Raw genomic sequence first — 15,487 nt, 5'->3', positions numbered from 1 at the left:
GGAGAACTACATAGAAAGTGGTGTTTCTGAGGTAGTCGTCAGACCCTTTCTCTGTCCAGTCAAAGGATGCATCTTTTCACGCTGGGGGGGGTTTGAGTCAACCACCAGGTTGTTGAGGTAACTCCGTAGTTTCTGATCTGCTGACCTCCGGGCCAGCCTTTGGCATCACAGCGAGAGTGCTGAGAGGCAGCGGGGAGGGGCTTCCAAATTCCATATGGAATTTTGCCAGAAACTTCTGGGAGCCCAACTCTTGAGAAGGACGAGCCAGGAGCTGGGTGAGAAGAACCTACCAAATGAGATTTACGAACTGGATGGTTTTTCCTGAACCCAGGAGCTGAAGGGTGACGTGATTTCAAATGCGTAAGACACCGCGCTTAGCTCCATACTTCATGCCACAGGTGACCCTTTGGTGCCCTTTCTGTGGCTTTCTCAGTCACTCCGGGCCCTGGCTGCTTTCTGTGCCTCTTTCCCATCTTCTGCATGGGCCTGGCATGAGTTTGCCAGGGCGGTCATAACAAAGCACCACAGGTTCGGGGCGGGGACGAAACACCAGAAGTGTGTTTCCTCCCAGTTCTGGAGGCTGGAAGTCCAGACCGTGGTGTTGGCAGGGTTGGGTTCTCCTGAGGGCTCTCTCCTGGGCTGTAGACGGCCACCTTCTAGTGCCCTCACATGGCCGCTCCTGCTCCAGCATCCCTGGTGTCTGTGTGTCCAGTTTTCTTCTGATAAGGAACCAGTCAGACTGGATTACGACTCATCAGAATGGCCTTATTTTACTTAATCACCTCTCTTAAGAACTTTTCTCCAAATACAGTCAGACTCTGAGATACTGGGGGTGAGGACTTCAATACAAGAATTTGGCAGGGGTGGGGGTGGAGGGGCGCCTGGGTGGCTCAGTCGGTGAAGCGTGTGCCTTCGGCTCAGGTCATGATCTTGGGGTCCTGGGATCCAGCCCCATGTTGGGCTCCCTGCTCAGTGGGGAGTCTCTGTCTCTTCCTCTCACCCTCCGCCCCCACTCATGCTCTCTCTCTCTCTCTCTCTCTCTCTCAAATCTTTTAAAAATTTTGTGGGGGAACAATATTCAGCCGATGACCACCCTCTTTAGTGGGCACAGTGGTTCTTTTTGCTTCTTGCCCCCCGCCATTTGCTTTTATTCTGGCTTTCATTTGTACAGCGAGATGGACTCAACTCTCTGCCCAAGTCCAGCTCCCCCATGGGCCCCAGATGTCCCTAGACTCACACCTTCCCTCTTCTGCCCAGATATAAAACTTTCTGGTCATTTCTGTACTTTTATATCCTCCTCCTGGGGAGCTTACTGTTAACAACGTTGGGTTAATTTTTCCATAACAGTGGGTTTTATGGCCTCATGGTTTTCTTTCTGTCCCCACCGGCCACGTTATCCCCTCAGGCACAGATTGTCACAATAGCTTTGTCACTGGACCTGCCACGGCCCCCGCCATCCATCCTTCCCTAGCCTGTAGGATAGAGCCGCTTCAGATGGGTTTTTCTAAGATTCTGCTTTTCATCTGTGCTTCTTGTCACCCAGCAGCTACCTGCAGGGAATGACCATATTTCTCAGCCAGGGGTTTGAGGTCCTCCATCATTTGGTTCCATCCTGTTTCCAAGCCCATTTCCCGCATTAATCCCTACTCTTCTTCCTGTCTGCCACCCTGTTTCTGTCCCCTAGCTTTGTAGGGGCCCTTCCCCTTCCCTGCAGTGCCTTCTCCCATTTATTTGTCTCCTTGCAGGTGTTACCTGACATGAGAGACTTTGGTTGAGGACCGTTCCTACCTTCTCCATGATGGAAGGGCCCACCCCTTGTGCTCTGTGACCCTTCATATCCGGACAGGGCCCGTCATCAAGCAGCCATTATTGAAATCTCTGTGCCCTGCACTGTGTCTAGCTAGGTGCTGAGACCCAAAGATACCCAAGATTTGATCCCTGCTTTAGGGTGGTCCTGGGGGACGTAACCGGGCAGAGGCACATGGGACTGGCCACCATGCTGACGCTCGACGGGGTTGTGGGCACAGAGCGGTCAGCGGGAACTGAGCCCCGACCAGATGTCGGGGATGTGATCATGGAACGGAATTTGAAAGCCAGGGTAGAAGTTTCCAGGTGGAGGAGTGCAAAGCATTCAGCCAGCGGGAGCCCTGCACAGAGACCTGGAACGGGGCAGAGGGTAGGGGGAGGGTGGGGTGGGGAGGGGCGGCAGAAGAGTGGGCTACTTACTGAAAGAGGAAAAAGCTGGATTTTGTTTTTAAAGAAATAACATTGTTGTCGATACTATTATACGTAGAATGGTTTCTTGGGAAAGGGGGAACAATGGGAGGGGGTGGCAGGAAAGGAATGCATTAGAAGGTAATTGTGATAGAAACAAGCAGAAGAAATGGGGAGAAATAGACCCTACCTTATGTCACCTGTGTTTGTGGGAGTGCGTGTTTACCTTCCTCAACAGATTATAAACTTGAGAGCCACGACGTGCGCTTTATCTTTTTATAATACCCGCACTACTTGGTATGTTAGTGTGTCCATAAGAGGTAATTAAAGGATGCTAATGGTATGGCTTAGGCATTGTCTGTCCTCTTCCATCCAGACTCAAAAAGTTGTGCTCAGCTCACCATAGACACGGAATAATGTGTTGAACACAGCTGAACTTATAGTTTGAATAAGAGCCGACTGTAAAACTAGGAAAGAAGATATGTTAACATATGCACAACTATTTGTATGTGTTGGTTGAGGGTGACCTGATTTTTTGTGAACGCGCCGAAGCCTCCCCATGCGTGAGTCCTGTGCAGGGGACAGAGAGCCCATCGAGCTGTGGCTCCTCCGATTCAAGCAAGGCTCGGAGACCACAGGTGTTCCTTAGGTGCTTGAAATGAGTCCCCTCTTCTGATGTATTTTTCTTTCTCCCTGCTTCCTGCAGATATTGTGTAGTCTGCTTTCACCATGGGAGAAATAGAGCAGAGGCCAAGTCCAGGATCGCGACTGGGGGCCCCGGAGAATTCGGGGATCAGCACCTTGGAACATGGACAGAAGCCGCCCCCAACACCTTCCGGGAAACTCATGTCCATCAAAATCCAGATGCTGGATGACACCCAGGAGGCATTTGAAGTTCCAGTAAGTCAGGGTAGATCTGTGAACGCAAACGTGAGGGCAGCCCTCAGCATGGGGAGGTTCCTTTCATCCCTGCCTTCAGTGGAGGGAGGTGGCGGGGGGAGGGTCCGCACCTCCCTCTCCACCCCCAGCATGCTCCTCTGACCCATTCTGGTTCTCCGCTGTCTGATTTTTTTTGACTCCTGCATGCACTGCCTAGAAGTGGTCTCAGTGGGCAGATGACTTGAATCACACAGACTTGCCTACGTGAATATGTATGTGTCTGCATATGCACGTATGATATGTAGATATTTAAGCTGGGTGGAGTTGTGGTCTTGGGGATGCGTCTCTCATTTGCTCACTACAGGTATTCCTCTCACGTTGGTGTGCTTGTGTGCACGTGCGTGTGCCGCTTCTCTAGGGTACGGGCAAGAAAAGTCCTGAGAAAATCATCAAAGACCTGCACGCATGTTTTCATGTCAGGAGAGATGTGGACGTCTGTGTTCAAGGGTGGGAAGTAGGGGGTGAAGAAAACCCTGATCTAGGTCCACGGTGCAGCAGCCCCAGAATTGCAGAGGGCCCCCATCCCAGGGACCAGGGGAGGAGATGGGGGTGTCTGGGAGCCGGGCAGGGAGGGAGGAATCCACAGCCTTGGCCTCTTTCATCTGTGGGAGGCCTGTACCCTGGCTCTCGCTCCCGCGCCCCCATGGTTCTGTTTTTCCTCCGAGCCCCTGCCGCCACCTATTCCTCCTCTCCAGCCTCCACCTGCTGGAGGTTAGGGAACCAGCACCCGTTCCAAGCAGGTGAGGATTTCTTGTGCCCAAAGCGGGGAGGGCGAGATGACACTTTCCTCCAGACTCCTTATCCCTCACGTGGATTCGGGTCCATAGACCTTGTGTGTAGCTCACTTTGGATTTAGTTTTCTGTGTTCTGTCTCAGGCACTATACACCACATCTAGCATTGTTGGTGGGGAAGAAAATAACTCCTGAATTCTAAACGGCCGACTTAAAACACAAAACTTTGGGAACATAACCTGTTTTTAAATTGGAGACGATCCGTCTATTGTTCCTGTTGGCTAGAGGGACTGTGGGATTTAATAGTTGACATAAACGTCTGTAACCCGTCATGTAATCACTTATGCAGTATGATTCTCTAAATCATATTCATCTTAATACTGTTCCGAGAGTGTGAATTACCATTAAGCGTCTCCGGGAAAGATAAACCTCGGAATAGCTATGCTTAAAACTGCCAATTTATCGTACATATATTTTCCTGTTGTGGAATGCGTGTCTTTCTGGTGAACAAAGCCATTGCCGATCTGCTGAGACTATAACGTGAATGAGTGCACCTCCCAGCCTGTTAGAATTAGGCCTTCTGGAGCGGGTGCCCCCTCCCCCTTTCCAGTGCCTTCTCTTCATTGCCAGACTGGTTTGGTGAGGTATTTAGTGTCAGGGTTTCCTGTTGGTACCGTGCTAAGGGCTTCTGAGCCCATGTCTCTAGCTACACATTCTATTAAATGGTGTTCCTGTGTGTGCTTTGGACTGAGGAGTGACCAAATTTTGCTGTTGGGTGCATGACCTACAGGGAGTGTTGTACTGCCTTCAGCTGTGTTTCTTCAGTTTCCCTAAACCAAAGGATGTCGGTAACAGCTTGGACTGTATAGGATCTCCCTAAGGAATAAGAATAGAAGTAAGCTTTCATCTTTTAACAATTATTTTACTTGATAATTGCTGGCGTCTATGCTTTGCATTTATAATCCTTTCTGGAAAGAACTTTTCTCCTTTCCTCCCCATAAACTCCTATGCACCCTTAAGGACCCTATCAGTTTTACCCAGATGCTAACTTTTGAGGCAGTGCCTGGGCTTTTTCTTCCCTCCCTCAGATTTCTTTGCTTATATGCCTATAAGGGTAGACCTGGACTGCTTGGGTTCAAATTCCAGCCTTTTTTACTGACTCCTTGATCACCTTGGATAAGGTACCTCTCTATTATCTCTTTCTCCTTTGAAAAATGAGGCGAATAATAAACCCAATCTCCTACTGTGATAATAAAGTTGTTCCAAACCCTTTATTTGTACCAACTCGGCCTATAATAAGCACTTAATATGAGGAGTGATGCCGTTGCCACTTCACTGGGCAGGGACCTTGCCTTAGTGTCGCATTCCAGCACCTAGCACAGTACCTGGCATGTGGTAGGTGCTCGTTAAAACGTTTGCCGACTGCATGTGAGAATGAGTTTATCTTACAAGTAGAACTTAATGTCATTTTTTTCCCACACGTCTCCTCCGTTCATATTTTATTTTGATTTTTCTGGTTTGGCCAGAATGTTCCCTCTCAGCCAGTGGGTAACAGATGTTTTCTGTAACTGCCTGTAGAAAGGCAGATATCAGCATTTTTATTGACAGAGCTGATTCTAAATTGCTACCTTGTGCTCTTTAAGAAGAGAGACAGCCAGGCCTTCACGCAGCTGGAAGGCATCAGGCCGGCCACGGTGACTCAGTCTTCGCACTCAGGATGGGAGCACAGTGACGCAGGATTGCGAGAGCCCCAGCCGCCCGTAACTGCTGGAAAACCTTGCTGCACAACTTTTTGCTGTGAATTCATACGGCCGGGTGTGTGACCCTGGAAGTGTCCCCCTTGCCCACACGTGACTGCTCCTTGGATTGGGTGCCTCGAGAGAATGAACTCTCCTTCCTCGCTCCCCATTTGCCGCACAGAGGAGCGGGGCACACGGCCAGAAGTCCTGGCAGTTTCCCCTTGCAAACATTCTTCTCTGAACCCTCTATTTCCTTGGGGATTGAATTTCCTGGGCTTTTTCTCATTAGTTCTGATTTAGAGTAGAAGCAGGCGGAGTCCTCATTTAAACTACAAATTCCCTAAACCGTTCCTAGCACAGATAACCAGACCGTAGTCCGTGTGGTTGTGTCTCTGGTTATTCATAGCCTTTCTGAAAAAGTTCTTTAAGCGTTGAACCTTTTGAAAAGCAATCGTGGTGAGCGCCGGTTTCTTCTACCTTGTAGTTCCATCTCCCACCTTTGCTCTTGACCTTGGATGGTCACCTTACGTATTTCCTCTGCAGAGCAGAAAGTTCAGACACAATATGGAGAGTGAATTCTTACATGGCATCGTCTCATCTCTATGTGGAAAATGCTGTGCAAATAAGCCTCACCCTGATCTGCAAAGTGCTCTTCCAGCCCGTGGTTCTAAAACAAAGGGCCTCATGCAGATCTGAAAGGGTTAATGACGCGTCTCCCTGCCCCTCACCGCAGCCAGGGCCATCCCCCACTCAAGATCTCCGAGAAGGTTTTATGTGTCCTGGCCTCCTGACCCCGCTGGTAAACACACACTGTTCCTACTGACGTCGTTTGCACGAAACAGATGGTCTCTCCTCCGAGTGTTTATTCAGTTTGTGTTTTCATTAGCAAGGTCACTCTAGGAAGAGTTGAGAAGATCAGGGGATATAAAAGAGCCATTTCCTTTGCTGCTTTGGAGCAGCCCTGGTTAATAAAAAAAAACAAAACAAAAAACAAAAACAAAAAACAAAACACGTGGGAAAGCCGCTCATGGGACCAGAAGACACCTGGTCTGTGTTGAGTTGGCAGGAATGGCTGAGTGCAGGCCAGTCGGCAGTGGGGGGAACCTTCTAGAAGCAGTGCACAGCACGAGTTGTGGCAGAAGGAACTTTGTGTCAACCAGGGCCGTTGAGGGGTCCCATCACTGTGCTTGCTGTGTATTTGTCATGTCCTCGCTTCCCTCGGAAGCCTGTTTAGCTCCCAGGTGCGTGAGGATGAAGTGGATTCGTGAGTGTGGGAAGGCTGGGGGGAATGGTGAGCCTCCCCCAAGGGCCCGACTGCTGAGCTGCTGGGGCTACAGTGCCCTAGTTCTGCACTGCTGTCCGTGGCGTTTCCCCTTCTATGCTAGCATCTCATGGAGCCCCGCCCTCGTTGCCATTCTCGGTTGGGGCTCCAGTGCGTAGAATGTGAGCTGGGGGGGGGGGGGCTGGGCCTCTTGTGCTCCTGTTGAATCAAGTCCTACACTTGAAGGTGCCTGGTCCCAGCAGATACCCGATGTGTGTGCCCGACTGCCCCCACCTCTGCCCACAGTCGGTCCTCTGACTTGTGACCTGGAGAGGTGGTTGGTGCTGTTCTCTTTTAAGGTGACGGTGCCCATGGGAAGAGCTTTTAATTCCTTCCCCCATTTTTGTACAGCATTAAGATAGCTCTGGGTTTGGAGCCCAGCCTGCATGACCCCCAATACTGTCTCCCCTTCCCTGCACTTAGCGTCACCTCTCCTTTGGCTCCCAAGGGGAAGGTCTCCTCTCTGAGCTGCTCCGGTGCTCTCCCCGTTGTAAACACCACCCAGCTTCACTTCCAGCACATTTCTCTCTGACCTGCCCACAGTCCAGGGCCCCCATGGCTCTTGCTGGGGGCCCTGCTCTCTCTCCTTACAGTGCTTGTTCTCTGTATCTCTAATTAGACTTTGAACCACCGGCTCTAATCTTCCTTTTTCCTTAGTTCCTTTATGTCCCTGCTGAGACTCCGTTTGCTTATCTGCAGAATGAGGTGCTTGGTCTAGATGATATTAAAGGCTTTTTTTCCTCCCTTTTTTTTGGAAGCCGGGACTCTGCATTGACATCCTTGTTGATGGATTGTTTAAGTTTTCAGGATGAGTATTTGTTAATTGCCTGGGCAGATGGTAAACTCTGAGAAAAGGAACTTCTTTTTAAAAACAAACACCCCCCCCCCCAAAAAAAAAAACCAAAAACCAACCAAACCTGATCGGACACAGAAGTTACTATTACCTAGTAAGTACTAAAAAGGAAAAAAAAAAAAAGTGGGGGTGAACAAGCGTGCTGTGATTTATATATATACATATATATATATATATATATATATATATATATGTATATATAATTTATGGAGCATCAGGAAATGTCAGTATTTAATTTGCAAGTGTGTGTGTCGAGGGGGTTACTTACATAAATCTCACTGAACTAAATTGGGCTAAACTATATTGAGTTGACAGTGGAAAATAGAAGATTGAAAGAAATCAGTTACTTTCTCGACAACACATTATTAGTAGGAAATCTGTTTGTTGAAAACAGGAGACCTCTAAAATTTTTAAGATCTCATTGGCATGTCCTAGTAAGAGTCCACGAGGGTTTTTTTGTTCTTAGCAAAGGTTTTATTTGTGTGAGAGCATGAGCAAGCACAAGTGGGAGGAGGGGCAGAGGGAGAGGGAGAAGCAGGCTCCACCCTGAGCAGGGAGCCCAAGGCAGGGCTCGATCCCAGGACCCGCAGATCGGGACCTGAGCCGAAGGCGGACGCTTCACTGACTGAGCCACCCAGGCGCCCCTCTTAGGGTCCATCCCTAAATGTTATTAAACATTGATTTTCATTTTCTTACCTTTTGAAGTGAAACTTGTTTAATACCTAATTTTCACTGAACCTGGGCTTGACCTCTGCTGAGCGCTTGTTCTCCAAGTGCTTGGGTTCTTCCAAAGGTCTTAAATGGTTCTAGAATTTTAAAGCTATCTACATCAGCTTGAGCTCAGAAAAAGGACGCAGACAAGTTTGTCTCCAAAGCTCCGCGATTCCTTGGTGGACCTCCCCTTGATGCCTCCCCCAGAGCAACTGTGTCTTTAGGAAAGCAGGCTCCTTTTGTCTCTTGGTCTTTTTTATTTTGAATGAATTTTGTGTCCCATCCCCCTTCCCCTCCCTTCTTTGTTTTTATTGCAGCCATCTTAGAGAAGGTGCCCTTTTGGAAAAGCCGCTGAAAGTGCTTTTATTTATTTTTTTGTCCCCAAAGAGATGGAATATATATTTAACTGAAGGTCTTGTGGGGGGAAATAGATGTTCCTTTCTTAGAAGTGTGCTTCTCACTCCCCTGGAATTACAAGCCCCGGGCAGTGGGGTGGGCTGTTCCGTCCAGTGGATGGGGTTAGAGTGATGCTAGGAGGCAGGTGGGGGTCGCAGGACTGCTTGATTTCTCTCTCATTCATTCTCTCTCTCTCTCTCTTTTTTTTTTTTTTTTTTGCATGCAGTGCACTTGGAAGGGGGAGGAGGAGGTGGGGAAGGAGTTGGCAGTGGTGAGACCTGAATAAAATTTAATTGGCCATTTAAAACCGAGAAGGGAGCGGTGTCTGCTGGGGCTGCCTTAGCTAGCTCTTAAAGCAGCTGCAGTTTGAACCCAGAATGAAGGGAAGAAATCTCCCCAGTTCACTCAGCTTTTAAAAAATAAGTCCGTGATTCTTTGCTTATCTGTGTTGCTTTTGGCTCTTTTTATGAGCAGAGTTTCTGAAATAGTATTTTATGTCCACTCTGCGTCGTTCTTTCTGTGTTTTATTTAACTGGAATGATCAATGGGGCTGTCTGGGTCTGGCCTCATGAGGTTACATTTAAAGGCCATTTGAATAGATTAAAACTTTTTTTTCATAAATCATTTCAGCCTAATACTGTTAGCCTTCCTTTCTGGCTCCTTGAAGCCAAGAGTAGAATTTAGACGTCGGCCTGAAATATTTGTGTGCACCCCTTTCAACTTCGGCTTAGATGACTCGTGATCAAAGTCTGCTCTGCGGCTCTGACGTGATCGCAGGAATTCCATACAGCCGTTGGCTCTTTTCTCCCTGAAGAGTCTCTCAGTAGAACCTCATAAATTAAAAACAACAACCCCCCCCCCAAAAACTGTAATTGAGAATGTCTGTGTCTGACATTAAAATGGGCCAATATGCTGAGCAAACATAGGGAGTTTGAGAGCTGCTTTCTGCCCCCCTTTTTTAATTGGAGATAATAAATTGTCTAATTCCAAGAAACAGAGGAGTTGGGAAAATCCAGGACACTGGATCCTGGCTTCTTCATCACTCAGTGGCTGCGCGGCTCTAGGCGAGCAGATAACAACCATTCTGTCCGCCTGTCTCTCCTCCCTGAGTATGGAGGGTGCCTGCCTCGTGGGGCTGCGGTGAAGTCCGGGAAACACTCCTTGCAGAGCCCTGGACTCGAATCAGCTTCTCAAGAAGGTCTTTTTTGTCCTCCTTTCCTGCTAAGCTTTAGTTCCTGGCTTGTTCTTTAACAGAGTTGAGATTGTGCTTTCTTTGTAGAGCTGTTGGCTAGGTGAAATTGGGGAAAAAGTATGAAAGCACTTCAAGATAAAATGAAAATAGCATGCTCATGGTGGACGGGATAACCCCCCCCCCCCCCCGGCTTTCTACAGAGTCTCACATTTGATTTGAACGAACTTTCTTTGGAGGGTTCATCTTAAAATAGAGCTGTAGCCCAGGTGGCTTTTGAAGGTCTTTAAGAACGAAGTACCACGCGGAGAGCTGTGATGAATCCTTGGTTTCCGACAAGTGCATTTACTGCCTTTTTTTTTTTTTTTTCCTTTTTTTTCTTTTTTCCAAAACCTATCTGCAGCTTCTCTGAGCTTGAGTTTGGTTAGCTTTGAAATGGGGGGGGGGGTGCTTTTAGCTTAATTTTCCTGTGCATTCTAGCACAGGCTGGCTGAAGGATTTCAAGGTGGATGCAGGCTGCGGTCAAGACTTGTAGGACAGCCCTTCATGGTGCGGGCTCTGGGGGCCCTTTGAAGAATGTGCATAGCTGGCGAGATACTCCTGTTTGAATGTTAGTGTGAAATATGAAAATAAATCACTGATTTTTAAAAAAATTATCTGTTTTTAGAAATCCCTCATTTCTTGTCTTCCATCTCTTTGGGCATTTGAGTTGGACCTTAGTTTTAACTGCTGAGAAAGGGCATGGAAAGATTGGAATCCATTTGGGGGTCTTCTGTAAGTGAGCAGTTCTGAAAGTCTTTAACACTTCGTAACTGTAAGCGAGCACTTTTTGGGTTTCTCTTTCCTCATTATATAAACAGGAAGCTAGACTAGATACCCGCAGTGGAATTCTGTGGCTCTGGTGTTATTTTACGGAATGTGATCTGGAAAACATGATAGGAGTTGTACCACTGTTTATGAACACACAAGGCAAGGTGCTGCTAGTGATAAGAAAGGGAATAAAAATGACTGCCTTTAAAAAAAAAAATCCGTGAGCTAGACATTGTGCTGATAAGTCTGTCCTTATAGTCTCTTATTTGTGGCTGAGCTAGGCACGGGGGACATGAGACTTGGGGGGTTGAGGGACTTGACTTGGTCTGAGTCACAGAGCTGGGGAAGGGAGGGAGCTGGGTCCTGGCCCTTCCCATCCCTACACTGAAGCCCTGCTTTCCCCACACCATGAGATTGTTCAGGGCCATAAGTAGCCCTTCGGATAAGCCAGCAGGTCCGTTGTGCCGGCCCCCAGCTCATGCTGGTGATAGGCGCCCTTAGGTGCGGGGGATAGATTGAACGGAGCTAAGTCTGCAGGAGGAGCGCCCAGTGACCAGAGGCCTTGCAGTGTTTGTCCACATGGTGTTTACCAGTACAGACTCCAGATGGAATGCGCACACAGAAGAAGACCCAGGAGAAATTGGGGAGGTAGAATTGATAGGACATGGCAGCTCATGGGAGGGGAGCACCCAGAGAATGGGAGACCGTACAACTCTTAGGTTTACAACTTGGGTGGCTCCATGCTGTCACGGAAGACTAGGAAATCACCCGGCACAGGCCTTTCCATGACAGCTGTCGTACTAGAAATTGTGTCTCCCGGTAGTTGACATGAAAGGAACATTGCTAATGTTGCTAATAAAAGGCACTGCCTTCTTCTTAATCACAAAGAAGAATCTGTGACTCTGTAAATGAACCTCTAAGCTTCACCGTGATTATGTAAATTGTACGGCCTGGAAGTATCAAGTGGAGGTTGATTGCTTGGTTTCCACTTATACTAGGAAAATTCTATTTACTCTTTGAATTTCCATTTCCTTGTCATCCAGAAGCGACTCTGTTCAGCTTGCCACGCTGAAGCAAAGGCCAGGCTGGGAAAGCGTTTAAATCCAGGGTCTTGAAAGGACCATGCTCCAGATCGTTAGGAAGGGGTGATAGCAGTCATGAGCTTGTTTAATTTTGATGCAGTTTACTTATGAGGTGTAACATTGAGTGCCTTTGGCTGTAGGTCGTCTTCCTGGGGTCATTTGTCAGAATCCGTTTCTGTCCGCAAACGGACCGCAAATGCTCAGTTACCTTGGGTCTAGACAGAAGGCTGAATGTCTACAGCATTGAAAAGCAAGACCCAAGAGCATTTGTCGAGTTATTAGGGTATTAAAACAATACCTTTTTTATGGTTAAAATCTGTATGTGTTTCCTAGGGTTGCTGCAACACAGTACTATAGACTGGGGGCTTCGACAACAGAAATGTATTCCCTCTCCATTCTGGAGGCCGGAAGTCCAAGATCAAGCTGTCTGCAGGGTTGGCTCCTTGAGAGGGAGAATGTGTTCCATGCCTCTCTCCTAGGTTCTGGTGGTGTAGATGGGATGCCCCGATCTGGCTGGTAGATGGGACGCCCCCATCTCTGCCTCCATGTTTCCATGGCATTCCCCCTCTGTTGGGTGACTGCCTCTAAATTTTCTCTTTCTATAAGGACACTGGCCCCACAGGATGAGGGCCCCAGCCCTAATGACCTCGTTTGAACTAACTAGATTAGCTCTGTAAAGGCCCTATTTCCAAATTGAAGAAGTCACACTCTAAAGTAGTGGGGGGGGGGGGACTATTAGGACGTCCAGTGCATGAATCTTGGGGAACCCAGTTCAACCCATAACAAATGCATAGTTAACATTAGAGAACGAAGGAAAAAAGTCTATTTCACCCTGAGCCTCAAGATGCCTTTTCCTCAGCACACCTGTTAAAAATAAAACACTTCAGGCTTTGTTCTCACTGAACAGTTAGTAGAAAGATTTCTTTTTTTTTTTTTTTTTAAGATTTTATTTGCTTGACAGAGTGAGAGAGCACAAGCACGGGGAGGGGCAGACAGAGGAGCCTGATGTGGGTCTCAGTCCTGGGACCCTGAGATCATGACCTGAGCTGAAGGCAGCTGCTTAACCAACCAACTGGGCTACCCAGGTGCCCCCGAAAGATTTTCTTTTTTGATAGTTTTTTTTTTGGGGGGGGGAGGCAGTTAAAACTCATTGTTAATAAGACTGGCTTATAATTTAAAGCAGTCCTCCATTTCTGATTGAGTATGTGCCCCTTAACTAGGAACAGAAATAAATAAAATGCATCTGTGACTGCTCTCGGGGCCTGGGGGACACTTGAATGTGATGGATGTCCAATAATAAATATTTGGTAACATTTTTGTGAAAGCCCATGCTTTCAACAGTCTGTGACGCCCCCCCCCCCCCGCCCGCGTCGGTGGCATGGAGTCAGCTTTCTGAATCCTACTTGATCTGCCTCTGTATCTTGTCCCTCCCATGTCCCTTGCTCTTCGCCCTTGGGGCGACCTCTTCTCCCTTGCTGAGGCCATGCTCGTGGTTTAGAACCCTGTGACTTCGCACGCAGGGGGCCCGTCCCTTGCCTTGCTGGGATTCTGGCGGTGGCCACAGCTCTTTTCTCGGCGGCAACACCAGCCCGTGAAGGGCTGTAGGAAAAAAATTACACCATGGCAGAGGCTGTGGCTGTGACAAACGTCCAACCTCAGCTCCTACTTGATCGTTGGAGCTTCCTGGCTCCTCTCATGGCGAGCCCTTGGTTACTGCTTTGCTGTGTGTACAGGGGCTGTGGTCGGTCATCCTGGTTCCTTCTGGCCAGCGCGTGCTCCTATGGCCCCACGGGAGCTGTCATCCTCGGACTTGAAGGGGCAGGAAGAGGGACTGGTTCTTAGGCCGCTCATGGTGTGGCCAGCAGGAGTGACGGCCATTGCCAGGGCCCCAGCAGGGCCAGGAAGGAAGGAGAGGAGAGGGATGAAGAGCCCACCCCTGTTCCTGACCACCCATCTCCTATCGGTGTCTCCTGCTGAGCCCACCCAGACTCCCACAACCGAGGGAGCCATGGTGAGCAGGCTGTCCTGGCCAGTCAGCAGGAGCAGTGGGGGCAGAGCAAGGATACCCCATCTCTTAGGGGGTGACCAAGCCTGCCACCTCCCAGAGAAAATGAAGACCACCAGGTGTGGCTTCCCCAAGCTTCTGCCTCCAAACTTCTGTTTGTCTCTCTCTTCCTGTGCCTTCGGTTCCAGCCTTGGGTGAGGGGTTCCTCTTTAACACCCTCTGACCCCTCCATCTTTAATCCCATCTCCTTCCGGACCTTGCTTCACCTGGCAGACCCTGACACGGATACCTTCGTTCACATAGAAATCCTGCAGTTCGTGGACGTGCTTTGAATCTGCACACGATTTTATCAGTAGAATCCAAATGACGAAGATAAAAAAGTCAGCCAGCGTCGTGTATGGTTCTAGCATATACCAAATAGGAGTAGAAGCAAAACTTCCTATCACTGTTAGCCATCTGCGTCTCCCTCAGCCTGCTCGAATGCTTGCTACAGGCACGGAGATGACGTGGTTTACTGGGGCTGTGAAGTGGGACATCTGGTTTTGTAACCCGGTGCTGGGAAGCACTCTTCTCCTTCGTTAGCTGGGGTTTGGCTGTATTTAACAGCTCTCTACGTCCAGGTAGATGTCACAGGGATGACTAGTGTCCCTGTTTGCTGACCACATGATGAAGCGCCTGGGCCCCCGCCACCGCCCCACCCTCTCCTGGTTTGTTAAGCTCTTGCCCATTATTGCCCTCTCAGGAGGAAACCCTCATTCCAGGTGAAGTCCTAGTGTTTGCTCACTGTGAGCTTGCTGAAACCCTCATAACAAAGATAGTCTGTCTCCTTCTCTCCTACCCCTTCCTTTCCATTCCCAGGGCAGTTTCTCTAAGGTGGGCTTTTCCATTAGTGCCCACCGCCGCCTTCGCTTTTGAAGCTCCTAAGAGGGACATGGCAGTCTTAGAAAAGAAAACTCTAATTTTCTCCAGAAAACTGGTTCAACAAGACCCTGCCAACAGCCGCTTGGCGTCCTGCCAACCCAGGGCTGTTGAAGAGAGGTTTTATGTGGGTACGAGCTGCATTGCTTAGCTTCCAAAATTATTTTTGCCCTCTGTCTGGCTCCAGAAATTCTTGACGAGGGGCCTGGGGAGTTGGTTTTGTTCTTGGCCATTGTTTGGTGGTACACAAGGTACTAGACTAAAGTTCTTTCTCTCTGTGCCCTGGACCCACGTGAACGCTCCGGGCAGCCCGTGGTGTTTGTAAGGCCTGCTGGCTGTGGCCTCGAGGGGTCACTTTAGACGCAGCGCATTTGCTGGGCTCCTCCATCACTTAACGACTCCGTTTGACGTTCGTTGAAATAGAACATGTTAGTTTGCTAGGGCTGCCGTGACCTAGGAGCACAGGCGGGGCAGCCTCAACAACAGAAACAGGTCCTCTCATAGTTCCTGAAACCGGCGGGCAGAGATCAAGATGTCGGCAGCGTTGGTTTCCTCCTGTGGCCGTGAGGGAGACTCTC

The 15,487-nt window shown here is 48.9% G+C and overlaps 1 protein-coding gene across 5 annotated transcripts in view; it reads left to right on the top strand.

Moving 5' to 3' along the window:
• Positions 1–15,487, top strand: part of FARP1 (FERM, ARH/RhoGEF and pleckstrin domain protein 1) — a 267,299-nt gene that overhangs the window by 53,542 nt on the left and 198,270 nt on the right. For all 5 annotated transcript variants that reach the window (XM_045810988.2, XM_087865037.1, XM_045810987.2 and 2 more), the window contains one exon: positions 2,921–3,114. In XM_045810988.2, the coding sequence (XP_045666944.2) occupies positions 2,944–3,114 (171 nt within the window). In that variant the 5' untranslated portion in view covers positions 2,921–2,943. The remainder of the gene's footprint in view (positions 1–2,920; positions 3,115–15,487) is intronic.

The sequence above is a fragment of the Ursus americanus genome, chromosome 10, assembly GCF_024610735.1.
Source record: "Ursus americanus isolate L20-20 chromosome 10, mUrsAme1.1.p, whole genome shotgun sequence".
Lineage (NCBI taxonomy): Eukaryota > Metazoa > Chordata > Mammalia > Carnivora > Ursidae > Ursus > Ursus americanus.
This window is presented reverse-complemented; position numbering and strand designations above follow the sequence as displayed.